This window comes from Haliotis cracherodii, unplaced genomic scaffold (genome assembly GCF_022045235.1).
Source record: "Haliotis cracherodii isolate W230 unplaced genomic scaffold, xgHalCrac1.p SCAF_39, whole genome shotgun sequence".
In the NCBI taxonomy this organism is placed as follows: Eukaryota; Metazoa; Mollusca; class Gastropoda; order Lepetellida; family Haliotidae; genus Haliotis; species Haliotis cracherodii.
The window spans coordinates 1,559,300-1,585,720 of NW_027266296.1; the positions used below are offsets into that span (position 1 = coordinate 1,559,300).

General features: G+C 42.4%; 1 protein-coding gene across 1 annotated transcript in view; it reads left to right on the forward strand.

Annotated features, from left to right (window-relative positions):
- The window catches only part of LOC139478137 (glucose-6-phosphate isomerase-like), a 38,214-nt gene extending 12,321 nt beyond the window's left edge, over positions 1-25,893 (forward strand). Inside the window, exons 5-17 of the mRNA XM_071260468.1 lie at positions 3,175-3,318; positions 6,468-6,539; positions 6,724-6,768; positions 7,788-7,841; positions 8,905-8,965; positions 10,086-10,165; positions 11,958-12,041; positions 12,729-12,891; positions 17,534-17,610; positions 19,905-20,033; positions 23,394-23,469; positions 23,610-23,676; positions 24,876-25,893. Of these exons, the coding sequence (XP_071116569.1) occupies positions 3,175-3,318; positions 6,468-6,539; positions 6,724-6,768; positions 7,788-7,841; positions 8,905-8,965; positions 10,086-10,165; positions 11,958-12,041; positions 12,729-12,891; positions 17,534-17,610; positions 19,905-20,033; positions 23,394-23,469; positions 23,610-23,676; positions 24,876-24,999 (1,176 nt within the window). The 3' untranslated portion in view covers positions 25,000-25,893. The remainder of the gene's footprint in view (positions 1-3,174; positions 3,319-6,467; positions 6,540-6,723; positions 6,769-7,787; positions 7,842-8,904; positions 8,966-10,085; positions 10,166-11,957; positions 12,042-12,728; positions 12,892-17,533; positions 17,611-19,904; positions 20,034-23,393; positions 23,470-23,609; positions 23,677-24,875) is intronic.
- Positions 25,894-26,421: the final 528 nt, after the last annotated feature.

Consider the following 26,421-nt stretch of genomic DNA (forward strand, 5'->3'; position numbering starts at 1 on the left):
CTTCAATTTGCGTCGAGTAAAAAGATGGAAGCCAGTTTACTCTACGCAGTGCTTGTGTTGTCGGCGTCACTGTACAGAGCTCTATTGTTTGGGTTTGAGAATTGAATCGGGCATCTGTTGTGACACATATTTTTCTTTGTTTTTTGGGTTGCATGGGTTGCTGAAGACCTATTCTAACCGGATCTTCACGGGTGTCATGCATGATTTAAAAACACTCAGGACCGTCGTTGTACTGTCCCTTTAAAGAGCCAGCACGTTGACCGTTCCAGGTTTTTTTTAATCATGCTTATAACAATTTCCGAATATGACATCACACCTCTTGTTCATGCATGATTCAATTCTCAAACCAAAACAATAGTGCTCCGCGAGTTCGTGTCTGACGGATTCTCTCTAAAACTGGTTGCTTGCCTTTGAGACATGTAACCTACGGCAGAGATTGTCTTCACGAGAAGTTGTGGTACTGTATTCTAAAGGTGCTCCCTGGCTTCGATCTTGTTTTTACTGGAGGAAACTGAAAAAAAACCTTGTGTGTTACAGAATACTGATTGCCAGCTTGATTGGATTAGAAGGCAGTGTTAATCAAAGTCTAGATCACAATATAAATGTCCCAGTCGTATGAAGACAATCACTTTGCAGGTGCCTCAGAAAGAAACACATCCTGACCTGATATGCGCCTGCTCCCATTGTGTGGTCACATGAGCAGAAACTTCTCATGTGGAATAGGATGAACAGAGCAAAGAAAACTTGGGGGTTGTCAGTTATTGCTTGCAAACAATGCTTCAGAATGGTCGAGGTACTGGCCTTTAAAATAACCGAAGTTGGTATTTTCATGAAGTGCACAACCTTAGTGCAGTTACTTCATCTGGATCGTCATGGCTCGCACACTTGCTCATGGTAAATTTAATCCAGAACGTACAAAAATCTGCCTTGCATATTAGCAACTACGCCATGTTTGATTTTAGTGGAAATGTGTAACATATAAAAAAAGTTATCATTATAACACTTGTAATACATGTCATAACATTAGTTTGAGTTTGTCAGATTAAGTGAGCCCAAACGAACCTTATCCATTGTCTTTTCTGAATAAGGGTTGTAACAGTCACTTGATGTTTTAGCAAAATTCATGCATATTCATGAAACCACCCTTCCAGGCTGAAGGCGTGATCACGAAGGGTGTCATTGTACAATTTGTCACCATATGATACATAACTTTAACACACTCAAATTTAGGCTAAAAAAGTAATAGTCTTGGTTCTCAGGCACTGCCCGCATCATCATAAAGTCTACCGCACGTTTCCTTTTTATTTCCTTTTACAAAAAAAATAAAAAGTCCTAATACTACAGACCTCAGGCTTCTGCAAATGTTAATGCCCTGAAAAATAGCGTTATCATTATTATAACTAAAATGGATGGAATTTGTTATCAAATAAAAATAAACAACAGTATTGGTTTTGAAACATTTACTGCAATCAACACGATTGTCACTGACCCACGTTTACAATTATGGAAATGTCATAGAACAAACCAGATGACGTCACTATTGAACTTGACGTCACCAATCCCTAGCCTATGACGTCACCTAACAACGGGTGTGATAATGGCCCGTCGTCAAGCAATATGAGGTATTATCAAGTTACAGTGGCCCACTGATTTCTGATAACATGCGGGCGGTTTAATGATAATTCTATCCATTTTAGCTTTTATTAAAAACAATGCAATCCAATATAGCACACAGTTACATCCCTTTACATTCACACTGCTTTACTGCACATCTTGTGTTATAGTCATGGTGGCAATAGGAGTTTTTGTTCTTGTTTATGTAAGGAGGCCCTTTCCCAGGGTGATGGTACACAACTGTTTATTTGGTTACATACCTGTTTGAACAAGCAAAATAAAAAAAACCAAAACACTGCCCGCTTGCACTTTGTTTTCAAAAGTCATTGTCTGAGAACCATTTTTTATATATTTTAAGCCTTATAAACAGAGTATCACAATGATACGTATCCTCTCTTTGCTACGAGTATATATGTTCAGTAATGGGCCTGAATGGCCCCGATGCTGTAATTTGCTGTTCAAGGTTTTGTCCTTTGGGTGTGCCTGAAACTAATGATCATGGGTTTGATATCCCGATTCACCCTTTTTATGTTTTTCAGTTTGTCAGAACCACACTGTGCTCTTGAAAGTGGTAAATGTCTTTAGACTCTAGGCTTTTCTCAACCATCAATCTGACATCTGACAGAAATACTGTTCAAGTGGAATTTACTCGATTCTGATTTGTCAATCAGAGGCTATTAAATCACAATAAACCCCACTGATTGAAGCAGCTGGTTTGACGACCGCATCACTGCGGAAGCTAATATTCATAGAATAGTACTATTTTCAGTCATTGTCGGTAGGCATATTTAAATAATTATATCTACAATTACAGGTTACAAAATGCGCAGATGCGGTTACTACAATATTCAAAGGATGTGTGGCAATACATTTCATGCAGAAAACACGATAGAAATCTACAAAGGGAATGTATTTACATTTTGGAGACAACAAAGAGCTTTGAATATTGGCACTTTTCTATATATGACTGTGACGTCATATCTTTTGCGTCACAATGAGCGATATGGCGTCATAATGGTGACATGCGATGTAGAGCGAAAGCCTTGCAAAACTTGTTTTCTTTAGGGATGCACACCTCATGTTAGCTTACCAAGTTGCTGTGCCAAGTTGCTGTGCCAAGTTGCCGTGCCAAGTTGCCGTGCTTTCAATGCCGGTCATATGTTTGAGTGAAGTACTACGGTGTAAACAAACTGCTTGAGTATATGCAGCGCCATAACTTGTTCAAGATTCCATAATTCAGATCGATAACCCACTCAAAACACTGAACTTAACCCATGCCGCTTCACTCAGTATATTTGCTAACACCAAAGAGTTCGCGTTTTATTTAGTCATGGTAGAATGGAGATAAACATACTGTGTGTTCAATGTAGAGCTAGGTACCCAGTAGATTTGATCGCGCTAAATTTAATATTTGAAACCTCACGCTGCACGTTCGGTTCCAAATTCAATTTAGCGTGGTTAAAGATACAGGTAACCTAGCTCTACATTGAAACCACTGTATGTTTATCTCCTAATTATCAAAACTGTGTTAAAAGTAATGTCATTCTTTGGTCATCTCAGGGTCCCCTTATGGCCTATGAGGCTCTGAAGCCGTTCAAAGTGGGCCCCAACATACACTTTGTGTCCAACATTGATGGCACTCACCTGGCGGAGACGGTCAAGAAGCTGGACCCCGAAACAACTCTGTTCATCGTGGCATCCAAGGTGAGCTAAGAGCTGTCTGTCGGCCTAGTAGGGCTGTCTGTCGGCTGTACAGGTCTGGAAGTCCTCCCTGCATCCAAGGTGAGCTAAGAGCTGTCTGTCGGCCTTGTAGGGCTGTCTGTCAGCTGTACAGGGCTGGAAGTCCTCCCTGCATCCAAGGTGAACTAACAACTGTCTGTCGGTCCAGTAGGGCTGGAAGTCCCCTGCTGCCAAGGCCCATTGTGTGACGATTGTTTGAACAACTGTACACTATACAGGTTTCAGGGCAAAGTTTCAGTTTTGGTTTCGGGATATTTAGTGCAGGATGACAACCTCTTTATTTTACATGCACCACATTTGAGGTGAATTAAATATGTATGTGTATTGTTTAATAAGGAAATTGTTATCCATGATATTCTGTGTCATTACATCCAATTCTCACTGCCTATACAGACTCAACGTGAGCATATTTGTTAACAATTCACACAGTATTCAAATGTAAGGATGTGAAGTTGTGTCATTGTTTCTGTGTGTCTATTTAAGGGGGTGGTAGGGTAGTCTAGTGGTTAAATTGTTCACTTGTTACTAGGGAGGGGTATTGGAGATTTAAAGTGTATCACAATATTTTGCGATCGCAAGGCCGTATGATATGTATCACGATATATTAGATGATTCTTAATTTGGAATTCAGCAGTAATCTGATACATTAAGGTATGAATTGACGTTCATTTATGGAACAAAGATGCTGGTACAACATGATGTTTACTCAGTCAATAAATATGCCGCTATCTTGCGGCCCCGGATGCATGCTGGGGGCAGATAAGGCATTTGGCAAGAAAATAACATTTAAAAAATCCCTATTTGACATCACCTGATATATTAAGCATGAAAAAATGATATGTATTGTTGAAACGATGAACCTCAATTTACCGATATACCAATATACCGATAATACCTCACAGCCTTACTCGTTACAAAGGACTGCCTCCGTGGTCTTGTGGTAGAGTGTCTGCCCAGAGAGTGGAAGGTCCGGGGTTCGATCCATGACCGCGTCAAACAAAAAGACGTTAAAAGATTGTACTTGTTGTTACCCTGTCTGGCGCTCGGCATTAAGGGGCTAAAACAAGGACTGGTGGGCTCGGAGTCAGTATACTGTGTCTGAGTGGGGTATTCATGTTAAACTACGGCATGGTATCTCAGTGAGATAGCACTATAAATCGGCATCGGTCCGGACTAGTACAAGCAGCCACACACGCACTTACACGTACATGCACGTCGCTATATAAGTGCAATAATCTTGGACGCGATGTTAAACCCAATTTCACCTCACCTCACCACTCGTTACAAAGGAGGCTGATTCGGTTCCCCAGATGGGTACAATGCGCGAAGCCCATTTCTGGAGTCACCTGCCATTATGTTGCTTGAATATTGGTCAAAGTGGCATAAAGTCCAACTCACCTTCTCACTCATGTTTTAGCCCAGTACATGATAAGATGTTCCGTGTACAACTGTGACCGTCTCCGTGGTCTTGTGGTAGATTGTGTGCCTGGAGAGCGGAAGGTCCAGGGTTCTAACCCCGGCCGTGTCATACCAAAAGACTTTGAAAGATGGTACTTGTTATTACCCTGCCTGGTCCTCGGCATTAAGGGGCTAAAATAAGGACTTTTCAGCTTGGAGTCGGTATACTGTGTCTGTGTGGGGTATTCATGTTATATTGCAGCATGGTATCTCAGTGGTATCACCAGCGAATAGTTCAAGCAGCCACACTCACCCACGCATGCACACACTCAAAACTACACATGTACGCACATATCTTGAACGTGGTGTTAAACCATATTTCACTACACCTCTCCATGTATTGCTGTAACTTCATGTATTAAATGGGGCGGTCAGGTAGCCTAGTGGTTAAAGCATCCGCTCGTCACGCCGAAGACCCGGGTTCGATTCCTGACATGGGTACAATGTGTGAAGCCCATTTCTGGTGTCCCCCGCCGTGATATTGCTGGAATATTGCTAAAAGCGGCATAAAACCGTACTCACTCACTCACTCATGTATTAAATCATAGGATAGCCTGGACCAGTTAATTTTATCATCTTCACAACCCAGAATGATATTAAATGGTAAAGCAGAAATGTCCTTCTTGATAGATATTTCTAGACCCGTGAAGATCCAGGGTAGAATAGGTCTTCAGCAACCCATGCTTTCCGTAAAAGGCGCTTGTCATAAGAGACGACTAACGGGATCGGGTGGTCAGGCTCGCTGACTTGGTTGATGCATTTCATCATATCCCAATTACTTGGATCAAGCTTATGATGTCAATCACTGGATTGTCTGGTCCATACTCGATTATTTACAGACCGCCGTCATATAGCTGGAATATTGCTGAGTGCGTTGTTAAACAACAAACAAAGACTGAGCATACAAATATCCCTAAAAATATTCATGATTCCTAGCCCTATTTTTTGTTCATTATATTTTCATTGTATGATGTCAAAGTGTTCCTATTTCAACCGTACTTTACCTCTTGGGGTTCTGCAGGCTGCATGGTTGGCCCAGTCGTCTAAGGCGCCGCAATTTTTCTATGCAGAGTTGCGTCCCTTGGGCACGCCAGAAACCTATGATTGTGGGTTCAAATCCTGGTTTGCCCTGATTATGTTTCTAGGTTTGTCAGCACCATGCCCGTGCTCGTGGGTTTCACCGAAGTGGTAAACATCTAAGACCTGCATCACTTCGGGCTTTCCTTCCACATTAAGCTGACATGCCGCGATATAACTGGAATACAGTAAACTACAGTTATAACGAACATGCTTATAACGAACTGACGGATATAACAAACTTACTTTTTTGGTCCCGATTATTTGCTGCAGTTATGCTGCTGTATGCTTATAACGAACTACGGTTTTAAAGAACTGAAATTAGTGGTCCCTTTGAGTTCGTTATAACCTTAGTTTACTGTACTGTTAAAAGCAGTGTTAAACATAACTCACTCACTCACTCTTGGGATTCTGCAGAAAAAATGTGTTTGGTTTTTCCTGCTTGTCAGCCTGTGAGGCTCTGTACCTCAGGGTGCCTACCTCTTGGCCTGACTTTATAATTTACGCGAACATCAGCTTGAATAATTGAAAAAGTCTACCTACAGTGTTAAACAGCATTCACTGTTTCCTTTTTCCAGACTTTCACAACCCAGGAGACCATCACCAATGCCACCTCAGCCAAACTGTGGTTCCTGGAGACTGCCAAAGACGTAAGAAAATACAAAATTGTAACAAATATCCAAACTTAAAAGCTTTAAACCTGAAACGAACTGTTCACAGTGTTTGTGTAGAAGGTTTTAGATGCTTAAGAGTCATGCTAGAAAATGATGAGTTATGTGATGCATTGTATTGTACTTTTTCTTCTTGACAGAATTCACTTTATTTTTTCCACAGGAAAAAGCTGTATCCAAACATTTTGTGGCTCTCTCTACAAATGCGGTAAGAATTTTGCCAGAGGTCTCCTTCTCATGAGTAAAAACAGAGATTATTAGAACTTTTGAGGGTGCCAATATTTGTTAACCATTTTAATTTAGAGGCTGAACATATTCTAATTTGCCAAGTGGTTAAACATCACATGGTGAATATTTAGAGAAAATACAACCAGCTACAAGAAATTCTGGTTCGTTTGTCCAGAGTGGAGGAATGGAGAAGCCTTGAGCCTTGGGCGAGGAACTTTCAGCCTTCATTCATGAGAGGGGGGCGGTCGGGTAGCCTAGTGGTCAAAGCGTTCGCTTGTCACGCCAAAGACCCGGGTTTGATTCCCGATTATCGATATGAAAATTGTGTCATCAATAATATCTTCCATAAAGTTTTGTGATGAAGTAAAGTTTAAATTTAGTGAAATATACTTGTTATTGTCCATCGTGTCAATTGCGGATGACGGAAACCAATTGTTTTTGTTATATCTCACATGTCCATAAAGTAATCCATGCATGAATGTGTCACCACTTACAACTCCGATTTCTTTCGGACATTTTTGCATATTCGCTCAAAGTTACTTCTCTGATATTTATTGCTAATTAATCAATTATTGATCTCTTTGATCTATATCGATAGCCAGCCCCACTCTTGGCTAACTCAAGCGTTGAAAGTCCATATCTCCCTTGAGCAGGGTACCAGCCTATGTATACACATTACATATTGTTTTTTTTAGAGAGAAATGACAAAACGTATGAAAACGTCAACCCTACAGTAAACCGCACTGAAATCACCCTATTGTTAAGATTATGTTATGTGATCAATTTATGATGTCATCAACCATAAATGATGTCATTGTTCTCAACAATGAAGCAGTATGATGTCATATCAATTCCACTGGCCGATTGGCATTGTGAATCTCCGAAGTCATATTTTCAAATTTGAAAAGATTTTAAATTCAACCTTTCTACCCTTGTGGGTAATGTATAATATCTTAAAATACCTGCATATTCAAACAATTCACAAATGGTTTTTTTCAGCCCAAAGTGAAGGATTTCGGAATTGATGAGAAGAACATGTTTGCCTTCTGGGATGTAAGTATATTGTACTTTGTGTTAAGAGTCGCAAGTCTTGTTTTGTTTAAAACATGATTAACTCATATTTCTACAAACCAAGCTATGATATAAAACAAACAAAAACAGTTACATAACAAGATCATAGAATGCTTTGCTTCCAATGGAGACCTATTTAAAATTATTCGTCATGATGTAATTGGTAAAAATGGTTGAAGAAATTTCAAGGTTTATATTTTGGAGGAAATAAATTTATGAACAGACAATGCCATTTAGAAAGTGGTCACTTGTAACAAATGTCATATTTGGGATAACACGCTCTTAGTAAAGTACAGATTCTAGTACTTTTTCTGGTTGAGTCCTGTCCGGGATTCAAACCCACACTGCCAGAATGAGACACCAAATTGCCAGCACCAGAAGTCAGCGATGTAACCCACTCAGCCACCGAGGCTTCCACAAAAATGAAAGTCTGACAGCTTCAACCATGTCTTTTACCAATAGCGTCTAGATCACATACTTTGTTTACTCCTCTGACAGTGTTAATTGTCATTTAGACATTGCTACTTGGTTCCTGTTCTATTGGTTGAGGATTGCGATCTCACAATCTGACCATTTAAGAATCATGTGTATCGAGATATCGTAGGTATCGGTGAATCATTACAGCCCTAACCGCCTCCGTGGTCTAGTGGTAGAGCGTCCGCCCAGAGAGCAGAAGGTCTGGGGTTCGATCCCCAGCTGCGGCATACCAAAAGACGTTAAAAGATGGTACTTGTTGTTACCCTGTCTGGCGCTCGGCATTAAGGGGCTAAAACAAGGACTGGTCAGCTCGGAGTCAGTATACTGTGTCAGAGTGGGGTATTCATGTTAAACTGCGGCATGGTATCTCAGTGTGCTAGCACTATAAATCGGCATCAGTCCGGACTAGCACAAGCAGCCACACACACACACATACATGTGCATGCACGTCGCTATATAAGTGCAATAATCTTGGACGCGACGTTAAACCCCATTTCACCTCACCACACCATTACAGCCCTAATGTCTACATTACCACTGCTTGATTGGACTCAACCTTCCCTTTCAGTGGGTCGGTGGACGCTATTCCTTGTGGTCCGCCATTGGCCTCTCCATTGCTCTGTCCATAGGTAAGCTATTGAATGTTGGTACTTTAATGTTTCAGACCCGTGAAGATCCGGGGTAGAATAGGTCTTCAGCAACTCATGCTTGCCATAAAAGGTGACTTTGCTTGGCGTAAGAAGCGACTAACGTGATCGGGTGGTCAGACTCGCTGACTTGGTTGATGCATGTCGTCGTATCCTTTGTAGATTGATGCTCATGATGTCAATCACTGAAGTGTCTGGTCCAGACTCGATTATTTACAGACTGCTGTCATATAGCTGGAATATTGCCGAGTGCGGTGTTAAACAACAAACCAACCAACCAAAACTTTAATGTTTGAAGTTTAATTTCCTCTGTTGATGGATAAGCCCACATCATAGCTTTGGTTTGTCTTTATAAAACTGTTCATCCATATCACTTAACGTCCTGAATGCAAATTGTAATTTTGAAGGTAGATTTAGGCGGAACTCATGTTCAAAACAGGCATTTTGATTGGTTGTTTATTTGAAAGAAAATCTGTGCAACGTTAGCAATAAGAGTGATGGAGCTGGTCCATCACTTCAAACACAAATCTGTGGTGATGGTCCAGGGAATTTATGATAGTATGGAGAATCAAGAATGTTAGGTTATAAAACCTGGACCAGACAAACCCATGATTAATATGAGCAGCTATCCACATCACTGTGAAGGGAAAATAACATAAAAGCCTTCTAAAATTGTTCAGCTCGTATGACAAGCGCTGAGTTTCCGTGATATCCTCCTTATCTTACTACTCTCATCTCTTGCCCAGCTTGTGTCCTTATGAAATCTAAGACATGGAATGGCAATGAACATTATTTCGGTCACATTATATCACATATCACCTTGATGTGTCTATAAAGCGCAAAGTGACGCAGGTCTCAGCCGTTATAAATTTGGTTAAACCCATGTTTATGGTGCTGACAAAACTAGAAACATAATTTGATGCAAACCCATGAACATAGGATCCTGGCATGCCTAAGGGAGACAACTCTGTTGGGTGACTTGTGTCACCTAACACAACTGGGCCGCCGCCTGTATCTGGCTGAAATAGGAAGGCAATGTTACTAAATGGAGAAGATTAATCAAGTAACGTTGTAGAATTAATTTTGTATTTGTTATCTGCAGGTATGGATAACTTTGAACAGCTGCTGGAAGGGGGTCATTACATGGATCAACATTTCGCCACCGCACCTCTGGAGCAAAATGTGAGTTTGATAGTACTGTATTTCCTCTATTAGATGCCCGGGCTTCTATTTATTTCTGACAAGCCTTTGACCCGGCGTCAATTAGAGGCCCGGCGTCTATTAATACCCCCATTTCACTATGACCACAAATGTCCCGAATCGTGGAGTTACCGGAAGAGAAAGGGAGTCCTCATTATGTAATTAGGTCCCAAAAAGGGATCATTAATTGTATCAATTGATCGACCCGGCGTCTATTAGAGGCCCGGCTTCCAATTTTTGCACTGAACACTTGACCTGGCTTCTATTAGAGGAAATACAGTACTCATTTTCAAACTCTGAAAAATTGTATATATTAGATTTCAGTTTTGCACCCTAGACATAAATTCATAACAATATTTGAAGATTTGGTATTAAGGGATAAGTAGCTGACAATTTTATGATATCAGTGTCAAATTCAATAATCACATTCATTTGTTGCAATAAGCCATCAACTAGTGAAGATCAAGGGTAGAATAGGTCTTCAGCAACCCATGCTTGCTGTAAAAGGTGACTATGCTGGTCGTAAGAGGTGATTAATGGGATTGGGTGGTCAGGCTCGCTGACTTGGTTGATGCATGTCATCAATCCCAATTGCGTGAATAGATACTCATGATATCAATCACTGGATTGTCCGGTCCAGACTCGACTATTTACAGACCACCGTCATATAGCTGGAATAATCCTGAGTGCGGCGTTAAACAACAAACCAACCAACCAATAAGCCATCAATCATTCTACGCACATCGTTTCAGTAAACATTGTTACAGTACAAAACAAGTGAGCAGAATAAATAAATAAGACAAGGAATAACTTATAGAAAGTGCCTTCATGTCACATGTTATGTTTGACATAACACTTTCTTTGCAAAGTACAAATGAGGCCTATACTGATAAGTGACCAGGGCGCCATTGCACAAAGTGAACGTAGAGCTATGACTGTCGTTAGCTAATGTTAAAGTATGGGAGTAACGATCACCTTAGCGCTACGATCGCTTTGTGGAATGGGGCCCAGGCCTTGTATATTGATTCTGTCGGATGGGTTTTGTACACAATTAATGTTTATTGAAGTCAGGGAAATAATGTATGAGGAATGATTGATGGCTTGACCTTTCTAATCCATGTGATTATTGAAATTGACAATGATATCCTAAAATCTTGAATTACAAAACATTTCTGAGAATGATTGATTGATATAGTCAGGACATCGTTTCTAGATGTCATATGTGAAAATATTCAAAATATTGTGGGATACCTTTGCAACACTAATATATGGAAGTCTGTTTTGAAGAGCTTTGGAAGGATAACACATCAGGGTTCTTACCACTTTTAAAAAAAATAAACAAAAATGACCACAATGTTTTTGCTCCCTAACTTTAAACCTCACCCAAGCACTGAATCCCCATCACACACACACACGTTCCTGATGGAGTTCGTCAACCCGGACATGCTAGTTGCCCCTTTCCCACCACTTGCCTATTTCTGTGCTTTTATTTTGGAAAGAGATGAACAGAATATTCCGTCTCACAATTAAAATTATTATGTTTGAATATTGATGATTTATTCATAATGGCTTCTAGAAGGGGAGAGGAGCGGTCGGGTAGCCTAGTGGTTAAAGCGTTCGCTCGTCACGCCGAAAACCCGGGTTTGATTCCCGACATGGGTACAATGTGTGAAGCCCATTTCTGGCGTCTCCCGCCGTGATATTGCTGGAATATTGCTAAAAGCGGCATAAAATCATACTCACACACTCTAGAAGGGGAGTGTTTCTATTTCAGATTCCAGTGATCCTGGCCCTCCTGGGTGTCTGGTACGGCAACTTCTACAAGTCGGAGTCCATCACCCTGCTGCCATATGACCAGGTACGTACTTTCAGCTGATTCAGTACTTAATTCCTCCTTGTTATTGGTCGTAATCTGTGAAATTGGTACTGTGGTAATCTGCCATTTTGTTGTCTGTCAGGGATGAAATCTTAGATCTCTTCGTTATCTGCTCAATCAGTTTGTCGGGTATGGTAGCCATCTTTGTGAAGCCTTTCGAAATAAGAGTGAGTGTGCGAGTTATTTGGGTTTAACGCACTGACTTATATCATGGCATGTCAGTTTAATGTGGGAGCAAAGCCATAATTGATGCAGGTCTTAGACGTTTTCCACTTTGGTGAAACCCACGAGCATGTGAAGAGTGCTGACAAATCTTTAAACATGATCAGGTCGAACCCAGATTCAAACCCACAATCATAGGTTTCTGGCATGCCCAAGGGACGCATCTCAGCACAGAAAATTGTGGCGCCTTAGATGAAAGGGCTACCCGTGCCCCCTCGAAATCTGATTGGAAATTGGTTTTCATGACAAGGGACACGACTCGTGTTCTACAATTGGTGGCGCCAAAATCGAGCAAAGAAAAGTACACTTGACGTAGCAAACTTGGAAACTAGGCTTTCGGATGATGATTGCTATTCAGCCTTGTCCCCGTTTAGTAATCTACGCAGTGTTGAACCACTCCTTCACCGTGGGGTGCATTATGAAAGTGACGTTGATCTGTTGTTTCAGTACATGCACCGGTTTGCGGCATACTTCCAGCAGGGTGACATGGAGAGCAACGGCAAGTACGTGACACGGAGTGGTCAGCGCGTGGACTACACCACCGGCCCCATAGTGTGGGGAGAACCAGGGACAAATGGACAGCATGCCTTCTACCAACTCATCCATCAAGGTACTGGAACACACCTGTACTGTATGGGAACACACCTGGGCTGTAGGGGAACACACCTGGACTGTATGGGAACACACCTGGACTGTAGGGGAACACACCTGTACTGTATGGGAACACACCTGGCCTGTATGGGAACACACCTGTACTGTATGGGAACACACCTGGACTGTATGGGAACACACCTTGACTGTATGGGAACACACCTGGACTGTATGGGAACACACCTGGACTGTATGGGAACACACCTGGACTTTCTATGAACACACCTGGACTGTATGGGTACACACCTGGACTGTATGGGAACACACCTGGACTGTATGGGAACACACCTGGGCTGTATGGGAACACACCTGGACTGTATGGGAACACACCTGGACTGTATGGGAACACACCTGTACTGTATGGGAACACACCTGGGCTGTATGGGAACACACCTGGACTGTATGGGAACACACCTGGACTTTCTATGAACACACCTGGACTGTATGGGTACACACCTGGACTGTATGGGAACACACCTGGACTGTATGGGAACACACCTTGACTGTATGGGAACACACCTGGACTGTATGGGAACACACCTGGACTGTATGGGAACACACCTGGACTTTCTATGAACACACCTGGACTGTATGGGTACACACCTGGACTGTATGGGAACACACCTGGACTGTATGGGAACACACCTGGACTGTATGGGAACACACCTGGGCTGTATGGGAACACACCTGGACTGTATGGGAACACACCTGGACTGTATGGGAACACACCTGGGCTGTATGGGAACACACCTGTACTGTATGGGAACACACCTGGACTGTATGGGAACACACCTGGACTGTATGGGAACACACCTGGGCTGTATGGGAACACACCTGTACTGTATGGGAACACACCTGTACTGTATGGGAACACACCTGGGCTGTATGGGAACACACCTGGACTGTAGGGGAACACACCTGTACTTTAACACACCTGGACTGTATGGGAACACACCTGGGCTGTATGGGAACACACCTGTACTGTATGGGAACACACCTGGACTGTATGGGAACACACCTGGGCTGTATGGGAACACACCTGTACTTTAACACAACAGTACTGTTACACACCTCCACTGTACTGTAACACACGACCTGTGAAGAACTGGGTTAAAATAGGTCTACAGCAACACATGCTTGTCATTTGAGGCAATTATGCTTGTCGTAAGAGGCGATAAACGGGACCGAGTGGTGAGGCTCGCTGACTTGGTTATTGCATGTCATTGTATCCCAATTGCGCAGATCGATGCTTATGATGTCCATCACTGGATTGGCTGGTCCAGACTCAATTATTTACAGACCGCTGTTATATAGTATAATATTGCTGAGTGCAATGTGAAACAAAAACAACAAAATTAAGAAATGAATTTTATAGTCTTTAAATAAAGATAGCTATAAGGACAGTGTTATTCTTGTTATTCTGGGTTGTCTGGTCCAGACTTGATATTTACAGGCTGCTCCAATGAAGCTGGCATATTGCCAACATTCTGCCATGGCTCAGAGGAATGCTTGATTCCGATTTGTCCAAATAAGATTAAGACCTGGTACCTAATTCCATTAGATACCTCACAATCCTAGCTCAGCTATGACATCATAAATTGGAACACTGTGTTTTCAGTTAACGGCATTTTGAATAAATTAAAATAAACTTGAGAATATTTTAGGGAAATCTGTATAAGGCTTTTCACATCTTGGTATCCTGCAAACGGCCTGAAAAAGAAGTTTCAAAGTGTCTGTTTGATGTGATTGTAACTTCATGAGTGACTGTTCTTGTGGTTATTGTGAAGAATTAGTTCTGCAAGTTCACTGCATTCAGACCTCATGTGTATCTCACTATTTTCATGAACTTCTGTTTCCTGGATTCTAAAAATGATTTGCAGTCAGTTTAAAAAAATGAAGTTTTCCACATTTATCAAATATAACTGCTGCCGTGCACATTTGGTGGGAAATGTTACCTGCACTGGGTGCAACCTGGCAATAATAGTTACCTGCACTAGCGATGTTTTACCTGCACTGGGTGCAACCTGGCAATAATAGTTACCTGCACTAGCGATGTTTTACCTGCACTGGGTGCAACCTGGCAATAATAGTTACCTGCACTAGCGATGTTTTACCTGCACTGGGTGCAACCTGGCAATAATAGTTACCTGCACTAGCGATGTTTTACCTGCACTGGGTGCAACCTGGCAATAATAGTTACCTGCACTAGCGATGTTTTACCTGCACTGGGTGCAACCTGGCAATAATAGTTACCTGCACTAGCGATGTTTTACCTGCACTGGGTGCAACCTGGCAATAATAGTTACCTGCACTAGCGATGTTTTACCTGCACTGGGTGCAACCTGGCAATAAAAGTTACCTGCACTAGCGATGTTTTACCTGCACTGGGTGCAACCTGGCAATAATAGTTACCTGCACTAGCGATGTTTTACCTGCACTGGGTGCAACCTGGCAATAATAGTTACCTGCACTAGCGATGTTTTACCTGCACTGGGTGCAACCTGGCAATAATAGTTACCTGCACTAGCGATGTTTTACCTGCACTGGGTGCAACCTGGCAATAAAAGTTACCTGCACTAGCGATGTTTTACCTGCACTGGGTGCAACCTGGCAATAATAGTTACCTGCACTAGCGATGTTTTACCTGCACTGGGTGCAACCTGGCAATAATAGTTACCTGCACTAGCGATGTTTTACCTGCACTGGGTGCAACCTGGCAATAATAGTTACCTGCACTAGCGATGTTTTACCTGCACTGGGTGCAACCTGGCAATAATAGTTACCTGCACTAGCGATGTTTTACCTGCACTGGGTGCAACCTGGCAATAATAGTTACCTGCACTAGCGATGTTTTACCTGCACTGGGTGCAACCTGGCAATAAAAGTTACCTGCACTAGCGATGTTTTACCTGCACTGGGTGCAACCTGGCAATAATAGTTACCTGCACTAGCGATGTTTTACCTGCACTGGGTGCAACCTGGCAATAATAGTTACCTGCACTAGCGATGTTTTACCTGCACTGGGTGCAACCTGGCAATAATAGTTACCTGCACTAGCGATGTTTTACCTGCACTGGGTGCAACCTGGCAATAAAAGTTACCTGCACTAGCGATGTTTTACCTGCACTGGGTGCAACCTGGCAATAATAGTTACCTGCACTAGCGATGTTTTACCTGCACTGGGTGCAACCTGGCAATAATAGTTACCTGCACTAGCGATGTTTTACCTGCACTGGGTGCAACCTGGCAATAATAGTTACCTGCACTAGCGATGTTTTACCTGCACTGGGTGCAACCTGGCAATAATAGTTACCTGCACTAGCGATGTTTTACCTGCACTGGGTGCAACCTGGCAATAATAGTTACCTGCACTAGCGATGTTTTACCTGCACTGGGTGCAACCTGGCAATAATAGTTACCTGCACTAGCGATGTTTTACCTGCACTGGGTGCAACCTGGCAATAATAGTTACCTGCACTAGCGATGTTTTACCTGCACTGGGTGCAACCTGGCAATAATAGTTACCTGCACTAGCGATGTTTTACCTGCACTGGGTGCAACCTGGCAATAATAGTTACCTGCACTAGCGATGTTTTACCTGCACTGGTGCTGCTTGATACAGCAAGATCATTTATTAAGAAAATATTTGGAAAATCTATTCTATAATCTATAATTAATTTGAAAATCTATTCTATAATCTATAATTAATTTGAATTTTATGTGACTTACTTCTCAATAGAAGTTAAAGAACTTAAGATTTCAGTAGTATTTGATTATTCTGTATTCTACCATAAATTTGGAATTTACTTGATTCTGATTGGTCAATCAAAGGCTATTAAGTCACAATAAACCCCCTCTGATTGAAACAGCTGGTTTGACGGCCGCATCACAGCAGAAGCTAATATTCATAGAATAGTACTATTTTCAATCATTGTTGGTAGGCATATTTAAATAATTATATCTATAATTACAGGTTACAAAATGCACAGATGTGGTTACTACAATATTCAAAGGATGTGTGGCAATACATTTCGTGCAGAAAACACATGACGTCATAATGGGGACGTGCGATGTAGAGCAAAAGCCTTGCAAAACTTGCTTTGTTTTCTTAAGGGATTCCCACCTCATGTTAGCTTACCAAGTTGCCATGCTTATATGCTTTCAATGCCTGTCAGATGTTCGAGTGAAGTATTACGGTGTAAACAAACTGCTTGAATATATACAGCGCCATATTTTGTCCGGTGATTCCGTAATTCAGATTGGTAACCCACTCAAAACACTGAACTCAACCCATGCCGCTTCACTCGCGTTTTATTTAGTCATGGTAGAATGGTAGAATGGAGAACCGCGCTCTACATTTAAAACACAGTATGTTTATCTGCTAATTAAATGTGATTATCTGGAAAATGGGATTCCAGTACCAGTGGGATCAGGACTTACTGCACTGATCTCATAATGTATTACTGATTCCAGCACCAGTGGGATCAGGACTTACTGCACTGATCTCATAATGTATTACTAATGTGAAAGTTTAATGAAATCACTAATCATCACATCAATGCATAGATGCATGTAGTATCATATGATCCTTTGATCTCCAGGAACCCGCCTGATTCCGTGTGACTTCCTGATGCCAGTGGAGACACACAACCCAGTACAGAAAGGCCTTCACCATGAGGTAGGTGCTGTTTGTGTTAGGACCACTACCTTCACCATGAGGTAGGTGGAGACTCACCCCCCTGTACAGAAAGGCCTTCACCATGAAGTAGGTGGAGACTCACCCCCTGTACAGAAAGGCCTTCACCATGAAGTAGGTGGAGACTCACCCCCTGTACAGAAAGACCTTCACCATGAGGTAGGTGGAGACTCATCCCCCTGTACAGAAAGACCTTCACCATGAGGTAGGTGGAGACTCACCCCCTGTACAGAGAGGCCTTCACCATGAGGTAGGTGGAGACTCACCCCCTGTACAGAAAGGCCTTCACCATGAAGTAGGTGGAGACTCACCCCCCTGTACAGAAAGGCCTTCACCATGAGGTAGGTGGAGACTCACCCCCCTGTACAGAGAGGCCTTCACCATGAGGTAGGTGGAGACTCACCCCCTGTACAGAAAGGCCTTCACCATGAGGTAAGTGGAGACTCACCCCCTGTACAGAAAGGCCTTCACCATGAGGTAGGTGGAGACTCATCCCCCTGTACAGAAAGGCCTTCACCATGAGGTAGGTGGAGACTCAACCCCCTGTACAGAAAGGCCTTCACCATGAGGTAGGTGGAGACTCACCCCCCTGTACAGAAAGGCCTTCACCATGAGGTAGGTGGAGACTCACCCCCTGTACAGAAAGGCCTTCACCATGAGGTAGGTGGAGACTCATCCCCCTGTACAGAAAGGCCTTCAGCATGAGGTAGGTGGAGACTCACCCCCCTGTACAGAAAGGCCTTCACCATGAGGTAGGTGGAGACTCACCCCGCTGTACAGAAAGGCCTTCACCATGAGGTAGGTGGAGACTCACCCCCCTGTACAGAAAGGCCTTCACCATGAGGTAGGTGGAGACTCACCCCCCTGTACAGAAAGGCCTTCACCATGAGGTAGGTGGAGACTCACCCCTGTACAGAAAGACCTTCACCATGTAGTAGGTGGAGATTCACCCCCCTGAAAAGAAAGGCCTTCACCATGAGGTAGGTGGAGACTAACCCCCCTGTACAGAAAGGCCTTCACCATGAGGTAGGTGGAGACTCACCCCCTGTACAGAAAGGCCTTCACCATGAGGTAGGTGGAGACTCACCCCCCTGTACAAAAGGGCCTTCACCATGAGGTAGGTGGAGACTCACCCCGCTTTACAGAAAGGCCTTCACCATGAGGTAGGTGGAGACTCAACCCCCTGTACAGAAAGGCCTTCACCATGAAGTAGATGGAGACTCACGACCTTGTACAGAAAGGCCTTCACCATGAGGTAGGTGGAGACTCACCCCCCTGTACAAAAGGGCCTTCACCATGAGGTAGGTGGAGACTCACCCCGCTGTACAGAAAGGCCTTCACCATGAAGTAGGTGGAGACTCACGACCTTGGACAGAAAGGCCTTCACCGTGGAGACTCACTAACCTCTACAGAAAAGCCTTCACCATGAGGTAGGTGGAGACTTACCCCCCTGTACAGAAAGGCCTTCACCATGAGGTAGGTGGAGACTCACCCCCCTGTACAGAAAGGCCTTCACCATGAGGTAGGTGGAGAATCACCCCCCTGTACAGAAAGGCCTTCTCCATGGGGTAGGTGGAGAGTCACCCCCCTGTACAGAGAGGCCTTCACCATGAGGTAGGTTGAGACTCACCCCCCTGTACAGAAAGGCCTTCACCATGAGGTAGGTGGAGACTCACCCCCTGTACAGAAAGGCCTTCAGTCCTGTCTAAATTTGGGCTCAATCTATAACCCCCTTATGCAGCGAAAGAAATGATTAAGGCCACATGTTTTTTATTTTTCATTTCATGGGCTACATCACTTTCAGTAATTCAAGAAGCCAGTTGCAGTTTTAACTCCATGGCAGAATGACTTTCATATAAATAAATGATTAACAAGGCTATCTATTTATTTTTTTATTTTGAACGACCTTGTGTGGAAAAGCTGAAATTAAAAAAAATATAAAAATATTGCCTTATCTGCAGAAAGAATCCTTCATGTGAAAACCTGGAAATGTCTTCTTTGGAACAAAAAATATCTATGTAACTTTTGTAAGTATTAATTGTGCAAGCACTGAGAACTAGTGTTTTCTTGGCTTAGGGGCTCTGATCATGGAAATTACAGTAGTATGAATCAGTCTGTGACTTAAGCCACTTGTCTGAAGCCCGAGTCTAGTAAAATTCTGAGTAGATAATTTTTATGTTAATCTTAGCTTTGTGATGAATTACAGCACTTTTAGTACTGGTATCTAGCATCATATTGTATACCAATGCCAGTGATGTTGGCCATGTGTGTTCCAGATCCTGCAAGCTAACTTCCTGGCCCAGACAGAGGCTCTGATGAAAGGCAAGACCCGGGCAGAGGCTGAGGCTGAACTGAAGGCATCTGGCATGGAGGCTAGCAAGATAGCCCACATCCTACCCCACAAGGTGCTTCTCCATCTTCATCTTCATTGAGGAGATACACATATTGTGTGTCAGGTTTGTGGGTGTTAGTTGATATTTGAAACCTGTGGCTTAAGTGGAGGTTTCAAATGTTGAATGTCCACACATCAAATACTCAATAACACCCCCAATTCTGCAAACACATCAATCAATCAGTTTATTTGGTAATAAGGCCTCAGGGCCACATACAGTAATATACAGTTTAGTTTCAAATCAAGCACTGCTTGAAATGATATTTACAGGTACATAATGTTTATCAACTTTGAAAATACAAAGATTTCTTGCTAATTTTCCGTAGCTGTTTCTATCTGTACTCAAACAGTCATGAGACATATGTGCATGTTTCCATGACAACTGAATCACATGTATATCGGAAGTCAGATGACATGTGTCCCAATTGTCTGAGGCTCCGTAATTTGTTGTGCTGAGTTGCGTCCCTTGGGCATGCCAGAAACCGGTGATAGGGATTTGAATCCTGCTTTGCCCCGATTATGTTTCTAGATCAGTCAGCACCATACCCGTGCTCGTGGGATTCACCAAACTGGTAAACATCTGGGACCTGCATCATTTCATGCTTTCTTTCCACATGAAGCTAACACGCCGTGATATAACTGGAATATTGTTGACATGGGTACAATGTGTGAAGCCCATTTCTGGTGTCCCCCGCCGTGATATTGCTGGAATATTGCTAAAAGCGGCGTTAAACCATACTCACTCACTCACTATATATTCTATGGTGTTTATGTTCCCTGTGTATCCTATGGTGTTCATGTTCCCTGTGTATCCTATGGTGTTCTTTTTCCCTGTGTATCCTATGGTGTTCTTGTTCCCTGTGTATCCTATGGTGTTCTTGTTCCCTGTACATTCTATGATGTTCTTGTTCCCTGTGTATCCTGTGGTGTTCTTGTTCCCTGTACATTCTATGGTGTTCTTGTTCCCTGTGTATCCTATGGTGTTCTTGTTCCCTGTACATTCTATGGTGTTCTCGTTCCCTGTGTATTCTATGGTGTTCATGTTCCCTGTGTATCCTATGGTGTTCTTGTTCCCTGTACATCCTATGGTGTTCTTGTTCCCTGTGTATCCTATGGTGTTCTTGTTCCCTGTGTATCCTATGGTGTTCTTGTTCCCCTTTGTATCCTATGGTGTTCTTGTTCCCTGTGTATCCTATGGTGTTCTTGTTCCCTGTACATCCTATGGTGTTCTTGTTCCCTGTGTATCCTATGGTGTTCTTGTTCCCTGTGTATCCTATGGTGTTCTTGTTCCCTGTGTATCCTATGGTGTTCTTGTTCCCTGTGTATCCTATGGTGTTCTTGTTCCCTGTACATTCTATGGTGTTCTTGTTCCCTGTGTATCCTATGGTGTTCTTGTTCCCTGTGTATCCTATGGTGTTCTTGTTCCCTGTGTATCCTATGGTGTTCTTGTTCCCTGTGTATCCTATGGTGTTCTTGTTCCCTGTGTATCCTATGGTGTTCATGTTCCCTGTGTATCCTATGGTGTTCTTGTTCCCTGTGTATCCTATGGTGTTCTTGTTCCCTGTACATTCTATGTTGTTCTTGTTCCCTGTGTATCCTATGGTCTTCGTGTTCCCTGTGTATCCTATGGTGTTCTTGTTCCCTGTGTATCCTATGGTGTTCTTGTTCCCTGTGTATCCTGTGGTGTTCTTGTTCCCTGTGGAGCCTATGGTGTTCTTGTTCCCTGTGTATCCTATGGTGTTCTCGTTCCCTGTGTATTCTATGATGTTCATGTTCCCTGTGTATCCTATGGTGTTCATGTTCCCTGTGTATCCTATGGTGTTCTTGTTCCCTGTGTATCCTATGGTGTTCATGTTCCCTGTGTATTCTATGGTGTTCATGTTCCCTGTGTATCCTATGGTGTTCTTGTTCCCTGTGTATCCTATGGTGTTCTTGTTCCCTGTGTATCCTATGGTGTTCTTGTTCCCTGTGTATCCTATGGTGTTCATGTTCCCTGTGTATCCTATGGTGTTCTTGTTCCCTGTGTATCCTATGGTGTTCATGTTCCCTGTGTATTCTATGGTGTTCTTGTTCCCTGTGTATCCTATGGTGTTCATGTTCCCTGTGTATCCTATGGTGTTCTTGTTCCCTGTGTATCCTATGGTGTTCTTGTTCCCTGTACATCCTATGGTGTTCTTGTTCCCTGTGTATCCTATGGTGTTCATGTTCCCTGTGTATTCTATGGTGTTCATGTTCCCTGTGTATCCTATGGTGTTCTTGTTCCCTGTGTATCCTATGGTGTTCATGTTCCCTGTGTATTCTATGGTGTTCATGTTCCCTGTGTATCCTATGGTGTTCTTGTTCCCTGTGTATCCTATGGTGTTCATGTTCCCTGTGTATCCTATGGTGTTCATGTTCCCTGTGTATCCTATGGTGTTCATGTTCCCTGTGTATTCTATGGTGTTCTTGTTCCCTGTACATTCTATGGTGTTCTTGTTCCCTGTGTATCCTATGGTGTTCTTGTTCCCTGTGTATCCTATGGTGTTCTTGTTCCCTGTGTATCCTATGGTGTTTATGTTCCCTGTGTATCCTATGGTGTTCTTGTTCCCTGTGTATTCTATGGTGTTCATGTTCCCTGTGTATTCTATGGTGTTCTTGTTCCCTGTGTATCCTATGGTGTTCTTGTTCCCTGTGTATCCTATGGTGTTCTTGTTCCCTGTGTATCCTATGGTGTTTATGTTCCCTGTGTATCCTATGGTGTTCTTGTTCCCTGTGTATTCTATGGTGTTCATGTTCCCTGTGTATCCTATGGTGTTCTTGTTCCCTGTACATTCTATGGTGTTCTTGTTCCCTGTGTATCCTATGGTGTTCTTGTTCCCTGTGTATCCTATGGTGTTCTTGTTCCCTGTGTATCCTATGGTGTTTATGTTCCCTGTGTATCCTATGGTGTTCTTGTTCCCTGTGTATCCTATGGTGTTCTTGTTCCCTGTGTATCCTATGGTGTTCTTGTTCCCTGTGTATCCTATGGTGTTTATGTTCCCTGTGTATCCTATGGTGTTCATGTTCCCTGTGTATCCTATGGTGTTCTTGTTCCCTGTGTATCCTATGGTGTTCTTGTTCCCTGTGTATCCTATGGTGTTCTTGTTCCCTGTGTATTCTATGGTGTTCATGTTCCCTGTGTATCCTATGGTGTTCTTGTTCCCTGTGTATTCTATGGTGTTCATGTTCCCTGTGTATCCTATGGTGTTCTTGTTCCCTGTGTATTCTATGGTGTTCATGTTCCCTGTGTATTCTATGGTGTTCTTGTTCCCTGTGTATCCTATGGTGTTCTTGTTCCCTGTGTATCCTATGGTGTTCATGTTCCCTGTGTATCCTATGGTATTATGTGTTGCAGGTGTTTGAAGGCAATCGTCCCAGCAACTCCATCATCTTCCAGAAACTCACACCATTCATGCTTGGAGCTCTCATAGGTAGGTACATAGCTGTTAAAGTCCTTCAAACACTTTTTAAAAATTCATTGATAAGCCGTATCGATTTAGCATGGTTAGAATATCCACAAAGTTGGCTGTTTAAACACGTTGTTTAATTAAGGGTGTTCTCTGTCTTTCAGCCATGTACGAAATGAAGATCTTCACCCAAGGTGTCTTTTGGGATATCAACTCCTTCGATCAATGGGGGTAAGTTTTGAGAAATGAAAAACATGAACATACAGGAAGTAAATAAATAAATTTATAACATCGATGTATTGTAAATTTTAACCTACAGCTATGTCACTTCTTTCCTGAAACCTCCACTTGTAATAAGGAGTCATTTGGTGTCCCACATTCCTGCATTTGCGTGTTGCGGGGATATTGGTATTAGTCTCTGTCCATCTCATAGTTGTTATAAGCAAGTTATCTTCAGAATTTCATGGACCAGGTAGAGCTCCAGATAAGCAGCTTATTTGCGTAAAATACCCCCCAAAATATTAAAAACCCAATTCCTTTCAATTAACTTGCATACAGAAAAGCATGCATTAAATGAAAAACTCAAATGTATAAAAACTGCTCGCATAAACACCCAATGAAGCTAATTCAGCATAGGTACAAAGGAGCTAATTTTCTAAACACAATTATGAGCTAATTCACTTTCCGAGTCAAGCCCATATATTTAGAACAGTTATCATGGTTATGTACATCTACTAAAACATTACTTCATTGTTTTTTAATCTTGTAATGTTCACTCTGTTGGGGAAATACCCAATAGAGTGATGAATAGATGAGTGAAAAAATATTGGTTACACAATGAAAAATGTAATAACCCAATTAAAATAGAAACCCTAGAGTAAAAACTTAATTGATCAAAAAGTTATCTGGAGCTCTGATCAGGTTCAAGTATGATGCCAATGTGCCTTCACCCCATATCACCTTCTAATTCTTGTTGGGGGCATGGGTGGCCCAGTCGTCTAAGGCGCCGCGATTCTCTGTGCAGAGTTGCATCCCTTGGGCAAGCCAGAAACCTATGATTGTGGGTTCGAATCCCGCTTCGCCCCGATTTTGACAATGGCGCCACTGCTTGGTAACCTTATTGCATGACATCATGGCACTGAGAGGGCACTGGTGGCCAAGTAGTCTAAGGCGCCGCAAATCACTCTGCAGAGTTTCGTCCCTTGGGCATGCCAGAACCCTATGATTTGAACCCTGTTTGGCCCAGATTGTTTCTGGGTTAGTCAGCACCATGCCCGTGCTCGTGGGTTTCACCGAAGTGGTAAACATCTGAGACCTGCATCACTTTCAACTTTCCTCCCACATTAAGCTGACACGCCACGATATAACTGGAATACTGTCAAAAGCGGTGTTAAACCCAACTCACTAACTCACTCTAATTCTTGTTTCAGCGTTGAGCTGGGGAAGCAGCTAGCCAAGGTGATCCAGCCAGAGTTGAGTGGGCCTGACCCCGTCAGCACCCATGATTCCTCCACAAATGGACTCATCAACTTCTTCAAGTCTCACAGGAAGTGACTGCAGTTATCTCCCTTAGCTATGACCTTCACTGAGGTCAAATCCGACTGTCAATACCAAAGTCACCTTTGAAGCACTCCTAACGGGTTCAATGTCTTTGCAATTTTGCAAGTTTCGCCCAATACTACGCACTGCACTATAATTAACCTTCTCCAGAGCTCACATACTAACTGAAAATACTTGTTTGTTTTCTTATCTTCTTTTGCCAGCTCAATCAAACATAAGTGATAAATGCATCATTCAGATTGTTTTTGTTTTATGAACATTATGATGAAGTAAAGAAAATATTTTTGTAATTTTATTGAATTATTTGTATCAAATACCTGAATGTTCACTTTTTACAGTCAGTGCTATTTGACCTAATACTAGATATATTTTGTTGAAAATTTGTTGAAATCCATTGATTGGTCCATAGGGCACTAAACAGTTGACTAGTTGATTAGATCAGCCATCAACTAGTTGGTCTAACCCACAGTTGACAACAATAGTTGATGAAATCAACAGTCAACAAGTTGATCAAGTTAATAGTCATGTAAAAAATCAAGCAGTCATTGGTGACTGAGTGTTGCATTTCAGATTTGGTCATTGACAAGATCATTTGTGGCTGTAGCATTTATCATTGGATGAAGGTTTAGGATAACACTCCTAGCTATTCAATTTGTAGCATAACCAACTAATTCCAGATATATCCATGATTAATGTGTTAACTGTCTCGTCCATGTCAGGTTATATGCTTGCAGAGGCATTATAAAATGTCTGTCAAGAGTGCTTGTATGTTAAATTAGAGATTTGAAATGCCAAATCTCATCTACATCAGGTCAAACGCAATGGATGCAGAAATAACTGATTCCAGCTCATCAATACGTGTACAGCTCGTGGGACGATGTGTTAGGGTGGGACGTCAAGTTTTGATGAGACTAGTGTTATAGGTCGATGTATCGATACGATGTGTTACATTGGTAGTGGTGTATTTGCATTGTCATCATCAGCTTGAGTCTCTTTTTCTGTATCACGATACATGTTGTATCATGATATCCTGGATATGTATCGTAATGTGAATTTGTACATCGTCCCGGCCCTATACACCCGATACCTTACGGAATCTCACTGTTGGCTGTTGGATGTTGTTGTTATGTCAAAGAGACTTACTGTTTCTGCTTGTTTAAAAAAAGATGTTTAGAAGTGACTGTTATCTGCAATAAACTGAATGGGAAATTGTGTTTATTATTCAGTTCTGCGAATAATGCTTTTAGAGGTCTTTGATAGGCATTAGAAGTTGGGAGAACATGAAGACATGTGTATGGAGAACAACTTCTTTATCATTTGTTTTGATTGTGTGTTGTTTAAAGCCGCACTCAGCAATATTCCAGCTATATGACAGCGGTCTGTAAATTATCGAGTCTGGACCAGACAATCCAGTGA